The 14678-nt window shown below is 34.7% G+C and overlaps 1 protein-coding gene across 1 annotated transcript; it reads left to right on the top strand.

Annotated features, from left to right (window-relative positions):
• Positions 1 to 5773: 5773 nt before the first annotated feature.
• LOC127797647 (ubiquitin-conjugating enzyme E2 variant 1D) lies at positions 5774 to 13689 on the top strand. Its single transcript, XM_052330730.1, has 4 exons — positions 5774 to 5941; positions 8110 to 8249; positions 12963 to 13088; positions 13253 to 13689. The coding sequence occupies exons 1-4, from the start codon at positions 5908 to 5910 to the stop codon at positions 13391 to 13393; spliced, it is 441 nt and encodes a 146-aa protein (XP_052186690.1). The 5' UTR covers positions 5774 to 5907; the 3' UTR covers positions 13394 to 13689.
• The last annotated feature ends 989 nt before the right edge of the window (positions 13690 to 14678 follow it).

Here is a 14678-nt window from a genome sequence, read left to right as displayed (position 1 = left end):
TATACACTTATTACACTAAAGCTAAATATCTAAATTTACTATTATCATTTTTCATTAGCCATACAGTCAACAGAAAACAACTGAATCCTAACACTATTAGACCTCTAACAAACTTAACATTTTTCATCCTATACTCTTGGAGCTTCATTTTCAATTGAAAGTTTTCTTTCATTATACATCTATGGTTTTTCTTAAGCTTCAGTATCTTCTTTTTTTTTCTCCTTAAGGCATTCTCTTCAAAAACTCTAGCTTGTTCTTGAAGAACTCTCTAATTTTCAATTCTTTCTTCCATGTTATGTTTCAACTTATCTAGCAAACCTCCACATAATGCTTTCTCACAACTTGTACGTTCATCATCGATCTATTGAAACCATCTGCAATCATCATCATGTCCACTAAAACCATCCAACAATCAATTTCATATTAATTAAAAGTTTTTTCATTTATAAAATAACTTACCTTCCAAAATCAATATCGTAAGAATTTCCTTCCAAGATTAGATTTAGTCCATGATATATATGATCAAACAGATACACCATGCTCACACATTATTCCTTAATGAGAGGTAGAAGATTTGATTGAAACTTCACCCATTTTTAAATTAGAAGTCATCTTAATTAAAATAATAAAATTTGAAAAATATGATTTTCTGAAATAATTGCACTTGAAATGTTTTAACATTGTCAATATCCTCCTATTTATATGCAAGTAAAGTATGTAAAAAATATGATTAAACATTACATAGAAAAAGTATGTAAAAAAATAGAAAATAAATGCGTCAATAAAACATAGAAATAATCTTATGATACCACTTGTTAGGAACCATATTGATCGCTTCATTAGTCCCTGCAATATATCCCTACACATTATTTCCACGTTCAAAGGCAAAAGTATGTACAAATGTATATCTTATCGTACATAAAAATGCATAGACTAAATCCAATATAGACAAACTAAAATACTATAAAAGTTTCAAACATGACAAGTGTTGAGCCAACTTGCTCATATTAATTAAGTTTTGATGATTAACAAAAATATTTTTATGATATAAATGTATTTCTTTCTCATATAAAAAAATAAATTTATTTTAAATTAAAAGTAGATTGTCTTTAAACATATTTCCTTCTTTTGATAATTTATGTCTCCAAAGTTTATGTTTGAATTTTTATTTATTGATTGCTTTTATTACTTATGCAAAAAATATATTTGTTTTGAATTAAAGGAGAATTACTTTTAGACATGTTTTCTCTTTCTCATACAAAAAATAAATTTATTTTGAATTAAAGAGAATTGATTTTAAATATGTTTTCTCTTACTCATGCAAAAAGTAAATTTATTTTTTCTTGTTGTAATCATTTATGTCTCAAAAGCTTATATTTGAATTTTCAAATTTTGATTTCTCATGCAAAAAGTAAATTTATTTTAAATTAAATATGAGACATGTTTTTTTATTGTTTGAGAAAGCTTAAACATTTTTTGAATTTCAAACTACATATTAAACCTTTCTTAGTGGCTAAAATGCTTATAAATACTCCCTAAACTCATTTTTTGAGTATTCATTGTACATATTGCACATCCAAAGCTCCCAAAAGCTCTCAAACTAATTTTCAAACATTCCAACGCTCTCAAAGATTCATTATTTATTTGCTGAAGAGCCACAAGGCAAGAAGAGAAAAAGAGATCGCAAAACCGAATCCGATCTTCTCTATTCAAACTGAGGTCACTGTTTATTTATTTATTTAAATATTATTGTCTTGTATAATTTGTTTTTAATTGCTTATTTGTGTCCAAGGTAAGGTAGGGAGAAAACCTTAGTGTAGTGGTTACCTAAAACCCATTGTAATCTAGGTGTGTATCTAGTTTTCAAAGTGAGGTAGTGTGGAAACCTTGGTGATTTTGATTTAGTAGAACCCCAAGGGTGGTTAGACATTGGGAGAGTGGATTTGGTGTGTGTGGAAACACCGAACCACTATAAATTATGTTGTACCTCATATTATTTATTTTTTTATATCTTGTGACTTATATTTATTATTAATCTCAAATATAACTTATTATATTTATCAAATGTATATTTTTCAATAAAATCATTAATCAATAATATTTATTAAAATTGAGAAAATTTTAATCACTCAATTTACCCCCATTTTGAGTGGCCATATCCTAAGGGGACCAACAACCTGGATTCTATAATCTAATACTAGAAAGAGAAATAACAAAAACCCATAAACTAAAAGAACATGCCATAATATTGAAACAAAAAATGAATCTTATGTGTTTAGACTCTTTTCATGAGCTTCATCTAATATTATAATAGAGTATTGATTGAGCTCAAGATAAGAAAGACTTTCATGGAGAAGAGTACTCCATCAGTAAGGTATCAGCGCCAACCACAATCATATAATTGGATAACAAAGTTAAAAAATCAAAACAAACAATATATAGTAGTAGATGTTTGTTTCTTTTGCTTGTAAAATTGAGACCCACCCCATGAAAAGTATAACAACTTTAATTAACATCAACCTTTTAGCCTTTCGGAATGGGAAGAGAAAATGAAAGGAGATAAGGGCAAGTGTTGTACACTTATATCATCATGTGAAATATAGCTATCAATTCTCTCTTTATGACATTTCTCTTTCAGTCACAAACTCTAAAGTAGTTATGGGGGCCTCCACCCCACCTCCTAACAATAACTATATGCCTACTTCATTTTCATGCAAGTTCGTACATACATTTTTTTTATTAATTACAAAACATTATATTATATATCTCTTATCACCATCAACACCAAGACCAAGGCAACCCTTTGAGTATAACGCCTTCATATCATAGCTAATATATATTATGGGCAATTTAATTTATTCGGTGACTATATATTTTGTTGAAAATGTGTCTTGAGGTGCTCTACACGTGTTTCCCACAAAATATGTATATAGTTATACTTGAAGTAAATGAATTTTTATGGAAATTAAAGTTACCATTGAATAAATTTTGTAAAAATGTTATTTGGGCACTAATTATATATTAGCACTTGCCTAATACTCAATATTATACTTAATGTCAAAAACTCAATATTCAAATAACTTGTAAAAATCGCAAAAGTCAACATTTCATTTCCTTTAGCAATCTCGAGACATAAGCATAGACACAAGACTGAATAAACAATGATAAAAAAAAGAGGCAATCCTACACCAACATCTTTTAGTTTTTCTTTAAAAATTGCAAGACCCTTTATTTAGAAAAGAAAACAAAGATGAACAGGGGCCCAAATTCAAAAACTTACCAAGAAAAGATTGTGTGTTGTGAGATTAACCCAGTAACTACAAACCAACAAAGAATCACATTCAACAAGCAACGAACATATCTAAAACAAATACAAAGTGAATACGTATTTAGACGATGTAAAGCCACATACCAATGGAGAGATCAGGAACCATAGATAATGAAGACCTATTGCTGTTGTGAGAGATCAGTGAAGTACCGACAGGTGATAGTGTAGGTGGTCGATTTAGCAATGAATCGCCGGTGGAGGGCAGATCTAGAAGTGGTCGACTTGAAGGAGATGGTCAGGCTGACCTTTAACAAACAAAGGTGGTGGCCGATCTTGCGTTGTAGAAAGAGAAAATGTGGGAGAGAGTTAGACTCAAATCTTCTCATCTTGGTGGTAAAAAATGAGGTCTTCGCACTGCATAGAGAACGAGTAAGTCACGTGAGAGAAAAATAGAGAATAAGAGGGTGGAAGAGAGTCAAAGAATGAGAGAGTCAACAAATTCTTGTGATATATTGGTGTCAATATATTATGAGAATGTAGAGTTGTCTATCAAGTTGTCCAAGCGTTTGTTGGTGTAGTATTATCCTTAAAGAAAGATTTAAAAAATCTTTATGTCAATGTCAACTTTTAACTTGTTTGCGATTAAGATGACCTAAAGGATATCGTCACTTGTTTGGTTTATGTCAATTATATAAACGTAGCCTTGAATGCTTTTCTAAGTACTTGATAATTTTATAAATACTTTTCTCTTTCTTTTTTTTGGTAATCTCTTATATTTGTTGATTTTTTTTATTTTCCTTACTTTTAATTTATTTTTTCCTTTTTCTTTTATATATTTGTGTTCCTTCGGCATGTGGAATACACACGTACACCTCTTTACATGTTGATTACATGTGTTCAATCATTTATTTTTTTTGACTATATTTATTAGGGATAGTGATTATAAAAACCCTCAAATTATTCATTTTTTCTTCCCATTTTCTTTTATTCCCCACTTTTTATTTTCTTGCCCCATTTTTTTGATCGAAACAATTACTAGTGTCATCTATTTGTACCTCATTGGATTGATTTTTCTAGTGAGATGCAATTTTTAGTGACATCACAAAACCCCTTCAAAATCTCATAATTTATCTTTATTTTAATTTTAATCGAATCGTATTGACTTAATAAAAAAAAACATTTATCCATTTTACTCGAAACTATCTCAAGCCCACTTAAAATTTTCATGAACCCATTGAATTATATCCTTGGAACTCTCAACCATTTTCATCATTTTATAATCCAAATCAATTGTCCAAATAGTTATGGACCTTACTAATTCTATTGAGCCCGACCCAAAGGTAAACCTATAACTCGGTACTGGGTCTAATTCTTAGGGACTATCTCATCAACGTCAGCTCAACAACATCATCTATCCCATTGATTCAATGCCCAAATTACTCACACCCATGGCGAGCCTCAACTGCCTCGAGATCCTCGACTCCCAGCCCACTTGCAACGACTGACAACACGTAAAAGGCTTTCCTCTGTTTATAAGCTAATTGGTCGTCAGCTAAGATATGTTTACTTTCATCTTTATAGAAATTCTGTTACCTTAAACTTTCACTTACCTGAGAGTCAAAATACTTGTAAGTGTCAGCTGCCCCCCGCCGTGTGGACTATCGTTACCTCGAGCCCTCCGTTTGGTCTTCTTATTTGGTCGAAAAAAACATGACAAGTCTTCCAAACTTTGCCATTCTTTCATTTCCTTTTAATCCCTAGGTCAAATCTTGGAATTTGTCATTGGTGGTGACAGTAAGACACAGCAAGTTTGTGCAACTTGCAAAATTTTTGAAAATTATGCTTCCATCTCTTTATTTTTGATTTCTTTCATTCATGCCCTTGTATCACAACTTTAAATTTTTAAGAATTTCACTGAGACCCCTTATAACTCAAAATATTACTTATACCTCAAAGATTTTTAAATAATTTCATCAGCATCCCAAAAACTTTTAAAATATTTTTCTCAAGTCCCAAAACTTTTGAAAAACTCTACTTTTACCCAAAATGCCCTTGAATGAAATTGACATTAAGCCCATTTTTGTTTCTCTGAAATATTAAATAATTTATTTTTAAAATTAAATTAAAAAATCTCAAATATTACATAAGGTGCATTTCATATATCATATTTTTGGGTTAAAAATAATTTTATTAAGTGATAAAATATTATATATTATAATATATTTAGTATAAAAAAATAAATAAATAATTTTTAATTGATTAAAATACAGTAAATATATCTTATTTTTTAAAAATAACACAAAATTGCAAGTCGAAGATAGAAATGCTTTTACATGAAAATTATTGAGCTAAATGAGAATTGGATAAACCGCGAGCTATCCTATTCTTGGAAAGGGGATTCACGTGCCTTTGTGTTTGTTTGGTTCCTGGCATCCAAACATAGCAATATTCTTCTCAGAATATCTTATTCCATTATTAAAATACAATTGGTGCCTTATATTGTTCTTTATTGGGGGTTGGGGTGGCCTCGGTTCATTCTCCTTGTTCTTTCTCCCGACCAGATCGCTCTCTCTTCTGCTGTTAGCTTTGAGTTCGATTAGGTTTTCATTTTCTCTACTCTCAGAGCTCCATCAGCATCAATGACGATCGGTTCAGGAGGATCCAGCGTCGTTGGTATGATCCACTCCATCTTCATACGCATTTCTTTAGTCTTACTTGTAATATTTGGATCCGAGTGCACTAATCTTTCTTATCAATTCATTTCTATGTTAGTTTTCAGATGTATATTCTTGATTTAGTGGCAGGTAAATCTGATTGCTGTGGTTTCTGCTGTTTCCTTGGGGTTTTGTGCAAATATTGTTGATCTTAGGGCATGCCAATTATTTTGCGTCCGGAACAGAACAGCTTATAAGCTGGCTTATTAAAGTTGCTTGCGGCTTGTTTACTCCTTTACTTAAGTTTCCCTGGAAAAGCTTAAAATATAGACTGAAAGTAAAGTATATTAGCTTTGGTTGAAAAAGGGTTAGAAAAGACCGGGAACATGGTAATTAAACAAGCCAATCCAAGAATATTGATAGTAGCGTGTACGAGCATGCCCGCATTGATTTGCTTGGATGTTCGTGTGTCTGGCTTTTACTTGAGATTTATGCCATAAAATGTTCTTTTTGAATTTTTTTTAGTTATGATGAATAAATTGCATGTTTGAGAATTGATTTTTCACAGCAGCCAAGCCCACCTAGTGGGTTTAAGGCTTGTGATTGTTCTTCTTGTTGTTGTGTTTGAGCAGTGATTCTCCTTCCTCTTCGGGGATTATATTTGTGGAAGCCAACTTAAAAGGTCAATTTTTTCATATTGCAATTGGAAATTTGGCATTTTAAGACCAGAGCTCCTCTTGTTGTTTTCTAGGGAAAGTATTTGCACTAGGAAATCATAGCAAGGATGAAGATTGGTACTGCTACCCAAGGTAATAAGATGAAGAAAAAAGGAAACATGTAAGACTAGATTAGTGCATGCTTGAGCTTCTAAAGTTGAGTAAGGGATTAATAGAAGTAGACTTTTCCACCTGAGAAACCAATGAAATGGGTAACTAGGAACATATGCTTGAAGTTACAGGTTCAAAACATTGCTCTTGGGAACCAGCTCCCGGTTCTCCTCTCAAAGACTCCAATGTAAGGATGACAAATCCACCTTCTGTACTTTCTGAGTGGGTTGCAGACTGTTTGGCATTTGGAAGAACCATATCTTTTGTTGGCTTTTGTAGTTGGAATCTTCCTTGCATTAGCAGCTAACTTTTCTGTCACATTATTTGATGCAGGGTGGGTGGGTTTTTGGAATCCATATTTATGATTTTAAATGCTCTGGATTTCAATGCTTGAATTTGGTACTGGGTCTTGCCGACATTGTTTATTCTATTCCAGGAAAATTTATGCTAAAATACAGAGGGACTGCTTTCTTTTAAGCCATGTGACTCGTGTCTTATCTTTTTCTTTAGGAAAACATTGAAAAGTCAATTTTATGTAAGATTCTCAGGATCTTTCAATTATGTTTGATATTCTAGGCATTCTGTACATTTCAAAACATTCAACTTAGGAAAAGTTTGCTACCTTATAGGCATGAGGGAAAGTATGGTTGTAGGAAAAGAGGAAAACAATTGATGAAAATGGGAGTTTGTGGATGCATATTTCAGATGATGAATGAATAATTCTAGTTACATAAGCTATAGTATCCCAGTAAAAAGTTTATATCAAGAAGTTATGAAGAAAAGAAAAAAAATGCTCTTTTTCTAATAGGCATGATGGTTTATTTATGCCACTCATAATGCACATGCCTTACCATTCTCATAGTATAGTACATTACCATGGCAAAGGATTAAAGCTTTTCAACTGTGAATGGAAAGTTTGAAGTTTATCTTGAAGTTTGTTCCGTGATCTGTCCTTGCACATATGAAACAAGAAAGTTACAAAGAATCAATAAAAGAGGCTGAATTTTGTAACAATTATTGGATCTAGTCAATAGGTACTTATATTTGACATGGATATCCATATCATTTGGAGGTTCTTATCTGAAATGTAGTGCTGAATATTGTGAAAATAAGCCATATTCTCCTTTTCTCATTTTCAGTTTCTTTTTTTCTTGCTAGAATTTTTCAAGAATGTTTATTGAACCTTGCAACTTGTTTGCAATTTTGGTATTTAACTTATGTCAAAAACTTCTCTGGTTAATTGAGACATTTACTGAAACCACTGGATAAGCAAGTTCATCACTGATTTGTATGTTATATTATGCACAGTGGAACAACTTTCTCTGTGATGAGAGCTTAAAAGTTTACTGTTTCTCTGCAGTTCCTAGGAACTTCAGATTGTTAGAGGAGCTTGAACGTGGGGAGAAGGGTATTGGAGATGGTTCTGTCAGCTATGGAATGGATGATGCTGATGACATATATATGCGCTCCTGGACTGGTACTATAATTGGTCCCCACAATGTAATTATCTTTCCACTCTTTATTCTACATCATTCACCTGTTTATTCCAGTAGATCAATCTTCTGTTTGCTGTATGCTGACGGTCTAAAAATTTTTGCTGCTGCTTTAGAATATGAAGGTTATTGAAACCCTTTTGTTCTGTTGACTGTTCCCTAATTTCTCTCATATTGCTGACAATAATGAGATCTTCTTGCATGTTATTCTGTTAGACTCTTATTGAAACGGTTTTGTTCCTATTGTTGGTTGCTTGTGTGTAATGCACGGAATTTCCATGTAAAGACTTCAAAGTGTTCTCTATCAAATCATTCATTGTGCATTTAAGACTCCCTTTTATTTCTAGATAAAGGGAAATAACAGAGTGTTGAATTTATATTGATGTACACTTGTGGTCATTTTGAGTGGGACAAATTGAGATGCATGAGCTAATTGTCACTTGATTGCTGGTGTAGATGAGTGGTATTTGGGCCCACATCATTTTCACTTTTAGAATGAGTGGTTCACATGCTCAGTGTTATTAAAGGCTCAAGATGTACTAAGGCGCAAAGGGAGTTGGAGGTTAAGGGACAAGGTGCAAGGCAAGGCATGTGCCTAGTGGATACTAGGCAAATGCTGTCTAAATATATATATAGATATGTCCTAGTTGAAGAATAAAGTATAAAATAGGTCCTGACTCCTAATAACATATTCACAAGTATGTTATCAAGAAAATTAAAAAATTCAACATATACTAACTAAAAAAAATATTAAAACAATTTACATACTTGTAAATTTCAACAAAATACATCCCATCATATTTCAGTAACCTGCATATAAGCATCACAAAAGTTAAAAATTTTGTCAGAAATTTTAAAATCTATTGTTGGCATATATATATGTCAACAATATATATATATATATATAAATAATGAAAAGAACAATAAAAAAATACCAAAAGATGCAATTTAAAAGTCTTTAAATCAACTTAAATTAAATCTTAAACCATTTACAGGGACGGCTTAAGGCATAGGCCACTAAGGTCTATGCCTAGGGCCCCCCAAAAGAGGCGGCGGCGACGGAGACAAGATCGGCTAGGGGGGCCCCAAAAAAATTTCAGGCCCAGCTTTAGGAATCAGGTGGTCGTTGCTGGCCGACCACCAAGGAGGAGGCGGTGACGGAGATTGGAGGAGACGGCAGGCGTAAGGAGATGGCAGTGGTCGCTGGTCGGTTCACCATTTGTGCAGATGCAGATGGCGACCGAAGAGAGAGAGAGAGAGAGGGTTGCCTCGCCTACCTCTCGGCTGCGTCGTTGCCCCCTGCCGACCACTGGCCTCCCGCTTGCCTTCGGTCGCCGAACTGCCATGCCATCTCCTTTCCTCTTGCTGCCAACCAGGGCTTGCCGCCCCTAAATTAGTTTTTGCTTAGGGCCCACCATAGCCCATACCCTTGAGCCTGCCCTGACCATTTATAGGTCTTAAATCCTAATTAAGAACTAACTACGCATTTTAAATAACTTAAAAATCATCCTCATCATCAAGATCAAACATTTTCATATTTTCATTATTAGAAGCATCATCTCCAATAAACTCTTCTTCCACGTCATCTCACTCGCCAAATTAATAATGGTTCAGTTTTCTTTCCATTTTTTTAATGGCTGTCAGCTCTTGTGTTGTTTTTTCTTTCTTTTCATTTATTGTTTGTTTAGTATTTAGTAATAATTGGAATTGGAATCTTTAAAGTTTCCTTTTCCCATTAGGATTCTATTGGATATAGTTAATTTTTAAAAAAGTTACAGCAATAAATATAAATCCTAAACAGTAAAAAATTAAATAAAGTAATAAACAGTAAATGTAAACCCTAAAAACAGTTAAAAAAAAGCCAGGCATGCCTAAGCCCATGGCTGCGCCAGAGGGCCTTGTTGGTCTAGGCGCGCTTGACTGGTCTGCTTCTGCCTGGGAGCATTCTAGTCACCAAAGCTGTGCCTTGCACCTAGGCGTGCCTTTAATAACACTGCACATGCTCGAAAGAGATTTTGCGGGCTATTTTGTTTGTCAGGGTGCATTTTTACATCCCAATAAATTATACTGGAAAATGCTAAGACAGGTTAGTAGCTCAGGAGCAAGCTTGCTAGTGTTAAGAGTAGGATTATATTGATTGCCATCACACTTGAGATTGGTCAGTTTTTGTTGCTTGGTTTAATTGGACTGAGGCACTGTATGGAGATTATTGCCAGATAATAAGATTTAAAATTATTGAACATGCAAATGTTTTATTGGACTGAGACACTATATGGAGATTATTGCCAGATAATAAGATCTAAAATTATTGAACATGCAAATGTTTAATTGGACTGAGACACTGTATGGAGATCATTGCCAGATAATAAGATCTGAAATTATTGAACATGCTAATGTTTAATTGGACTGAGACAATGTATGGAGATTATTGCCAGATAATAAGATCTGAAATTATTGAACATGCAAATGTTTGTGTTGTGATCCATGTATGCATGGATGTTTTTGCCATATCCTTAAGAGTATTTAGCACTGTTTCTGTTTGGTTTCAACCAAGCATGCAATGCCCCAAGGTGAAAAATAAAAATGTTGAAGGTTGAACTCTTTTTCTAAACTATCTATGATACGCAGACTCTGTCCAGGTTAACATGGGAATCTCGTTTGGATAATTGGTAAAGTGTTCTTTCACTTGCTTTACTTGTGCCTGTCATTATAGGAATATAAGACATTTTTGTAATGATGTTTAGGCAGGGTTCATTCCTGAATGGGTAAGCTTAGGTTGTTTGTGCTTGAGTTAGTGTCAGCTCCCAAGGAACTGACCAGCACTTCTTCGATCAACAGATTGATCAAAGGAGGAAGAAGGGAAGATTGAGAAAGAAATTAGGGAGAGAAAGAGAGATGGGAAGAGAGAGAGGGAGAGAGAGAGAATTGAGAGAGAATATTCAGAATCTGTTAGAATGATTGCATGAGAAATAAGGTGGAAGGAATCAGCTGTATATATAGCTGGATTCCCTTCCCCGTGTGCAGGTAACCGCTTACAACAGGGAATGTACAACCTGCCCACAGCAGCAACAAACTTTGTACCACCCCCTTATAACATATTCTACTAATTTGCTAATTCTCCCTTCCCATTACATTTAATTACTATACCACCCCCCTTTTGCTACTCGGATCATGACAGTTAGTAGCTAGGAAGTTAGCTTCCAACTAACCTGAATATTAAACTAAAATTCAACCTGTCATAGCTAAATTGCAGTTAGCTCAATTCATATACTGCCTGGAGTTGAGCATGTCAAGAGGAGATTTCTGGAAATGAAATGTGGTACTTGGAATACATTTAGGATTCTTATTGGTCCATATATCGTCAAAATCCAATGTGACAAGTCAGTATCTGAATCCTTTTTACCTTGAAAATACTATATTTGGAGTATAAATCCAGACTTTCTTGATCGTGGATATCACTTTGACTTCATATCAACTTGTCACTTTGCCAATACAAATATGAGCTGGACTTAAATTGTTAACCTAAAGAGAAAAATAACTACTTGACCCACTTTAAGTGCTCTTGTGACCCACTAGAATAATGGAATAAGATGGAGTTGTGAGCTTTAAGGCATTTTCTGATTGAGCTCGTCTCATATCACAGGTGGCATAAATTTTGCTCTTAAGATTGGCATGTGCAACTCATTTAATGGGGTCAGATCAGATTTTTGTAACTCTTACCCTCATTTGTGATATTAGGGTATTTAGCTTCTCTTTTCCTATTGCATGGAGAGGCTTAATATTGGAAAACAGAAGAATACTTCAACAGATTGAAGGGGATAATACTAAGGCTGTGGATATAACACATTCTCTCAAAGTTCTGTGCAGGGTTTGGCCCCTTGTGGTGACTTCCAGGTTGCAATACCTGCTTATCCAGTAACCTGAAATTGCTATTAGATGGCTTGCATGTCCAAATTTACTAGGTAGATCACGTGACAATAGATTTATGTCATATTCAGCTCTCATTCTTCTTATATTACCAAAATCTAGGCTAAATGATTATTCATTTCTACTGTCCACAGTTTGACCAAGAAGTTAGTTGTAACAGAAATATCCAAGTTCCTAAATATCCACCTTGTATCCTTCTGATTGATATCTGATTAAACTCACAGCCTCTTATGTTTCAGGTGTATCTTCTAAGTTTAACTGCTAGTGTTGTTGGTAAGGTAGAAGTAGTGTTATTGAGAAGCCAAGTCCTTGAAAGAAACTTATTCCTTCTGCATCAAATAAACCATTACCTAAAACGGGACCATTTTGGAACTTGGAAGAGTTGAGGTCTCATTACCTTTCCCAATTTGTGTGATACCCATGTCAGACCATCAAAACTTTGGTTTCGATATATGGAACACTTGGTATATGCATCCAACATGTATATCTAAGTAGTTGAGTTTCTTATATAACTATTGTTAAAGTTCTTATTTTATGGATAAGCATGTAAGCTTGGCTGACATGTCCATAGACATTGGGTCCAACTCTGTGTCTGGAAATTTACCAAGGTTAAAGTCAATGATCTTGGTTTAGGCGTGGTCCCTATGGGAATGTTTATTTCTGAATGGTTTGGTTGCCAAAGGGAAGCAATTTGTTTCCTCGTGAATATTTTTTTATGTATCATCCCCAATTGCGTTTTAAACACTAAATGTATGTAGACATCTGTTTATGAACTCATATTTATTAATTCCAGAGTGTACATGAAGGCCGCATTTATCAGTTGAAGCTGTTCTGCGACAAAGATTATCCTGACAAGCCTCCAAGCGTTCGCTTCCACTCACGCATCAACATGTCATGTGTAAATCATGAGAGTGGAGTGGTAAATATTGCACATCTATTCTGCTATCGCTGCCCTCACCTCCCGCAGTGAAATTATTTGTTTGGTTGGTCTGTCTTACTAATTGAATAGGAGAATCCTAGCTAGAAAATAAGATTTTTAGAAATTGTTATTCCATGACTAAAGGGTGGTCTCATTCTTAACAGGTTGAGGCCAAGAAATTCGGAATACTGGCAAACTGGCAGCGGGAGTACACCATGGAAGACATACTGACGCAGCTGCGGAAGGAAATGGCAGCCCCGCATAACCGAAAGCTTGTGCAGCCTCCAGAAGGTACCTACTTCTAGTTGGGATGAACCGTCTCAATTCTAGGGGTACCTCTTTGTCTATCAGAATATGGGAATGTTGTAGACTGAATTTCTCTGCATAAAAAGTTTCTAAAGTGTCTTGTCTTTGTCCTAATGGAAGTGAATGAGCTGAGCTAGCAGCTCGCCGCCTCCGCTCTCTCTCTCTCTCTCTGTGTGTTTCTCGTCTTGTGTGCTCTGTATTTAGTCGGAACTTCATGAACAGAGGACAGGTCACTCTTATTAATCCTCTGCATCGCAACTATAAATAGAAGCGTGTTAACTTTATTTGAACCTAATCCCTGTTGTTTCCTTTATTTAGAGTGGAGTGGCATTGTTATGATTTTCCCATGTGTTGAGAGTTTGCGGAAACTTGCCATCTTCTTCTATGGATTGGATGGAAAATCTCGTTAATGGGCCACGCAGGTGGCATTCTGTATTTTGGCAAAATGGTTTATGTTAATAGTTTAAGTTGTAATTAGAGTGGAGGCGGTTGGGGTTGGTGGTAGTCAGAATCATCTATCTGGGAACTCAAAAGTAGAACTCTGCTAGTCTTAGTTATTATTATTTTTTTTTTCATAAGACTTAATGTGAACTATTGTTAAATGATAATTCGGGAAAATTTGAATATCGTTTAGCTGACTGGCTCAATGAATCTCCGATAAAGTAGTAGTTCCTAATGGCATTATATGCTAACATAATCGGTGAAACGAGTTAATCATTTGATATTCACACGGCCACGAGATGAGCCATCCCTTGTTAGTCAAACCCATCGATTTCTAGTACCAACTGGCAGAGAGAAATGTCGAGATTTCATTAGACAGCTCGCTCAAAAACAATGTTCCATCTTTTAGTATAGAAGAATAAAGAAACGCCAAAAGGATTATAATAATTAGGAGAAGAGAGAGAGAGAGAGAGAGAGAGAGAGAGAGAGGCGTGGGGTGGGGGATGATTGAAAGTGATGGGGGGAGAGAGAGAGTTAGTTGGGAGGATGAGCATGCATGAGGAGCTTGAACTTGTTGACCGAAGACCGATTCCTCTTATCATGCCGCCAGCCATCCGCTTTCCTTTTCTCATTTATATTGAAAATTGAATAATTCAACCTTACTATATAATAATAATTATATTAATTTCCAATGATATGATATGATTTTAAAACAGTTTTTAAGGGGGGGCTCTAATTACTTCTTAATAAATAAATAAATGCTTGGGGGCAGTCAAATCAGAACAACGCGTTGAACCTGGACGAGCGGCCGGGCCCCACCCTCCCCATCCCTGAAACAGTTTC

Source organism: Diospyros lotus, chromosome 3, assembly GCF_014633365.1.
Source record: "Diospyros lotus cultivar Yz01 chromosome 3, ASM1463336v1, whole genome shotgun sequence".
Classification (NCBI taxonomy): domain Eukaryota; kingdom Viridiplantae; phylum Streptophyta; class Magnoliopsida; order Ericales; family Ebenaceae; genus Diospyros; species Diospyros lotus.
Note: the sequence above shows the minus strand (reverse complement) of the source record. Positions and strands in the feature narration are given on the sequence as shown.

Coding starts and splice junctions, on each gene's coding strand:
- LOC127797647 (XM_052330730.1), top strand. CDS start 5,908: ATGACGATCGGTTCAGGAGGATCCAGCGTCGTTG. Junction 5,942..8,109: donor AGGAGGATCCAGCGTCGTTG/GTATGATCCACT, acceptor GTTTCTCTGCAG/TTCCTAGGAACTTCAGATTG. Junction 13,089..13,252: donor TAAATCATGAGAGTGGAGTG/GTAAATATTGCA, acceptor CATTCTTAACAG/GTTGAGGCCAAGAAATTCGG.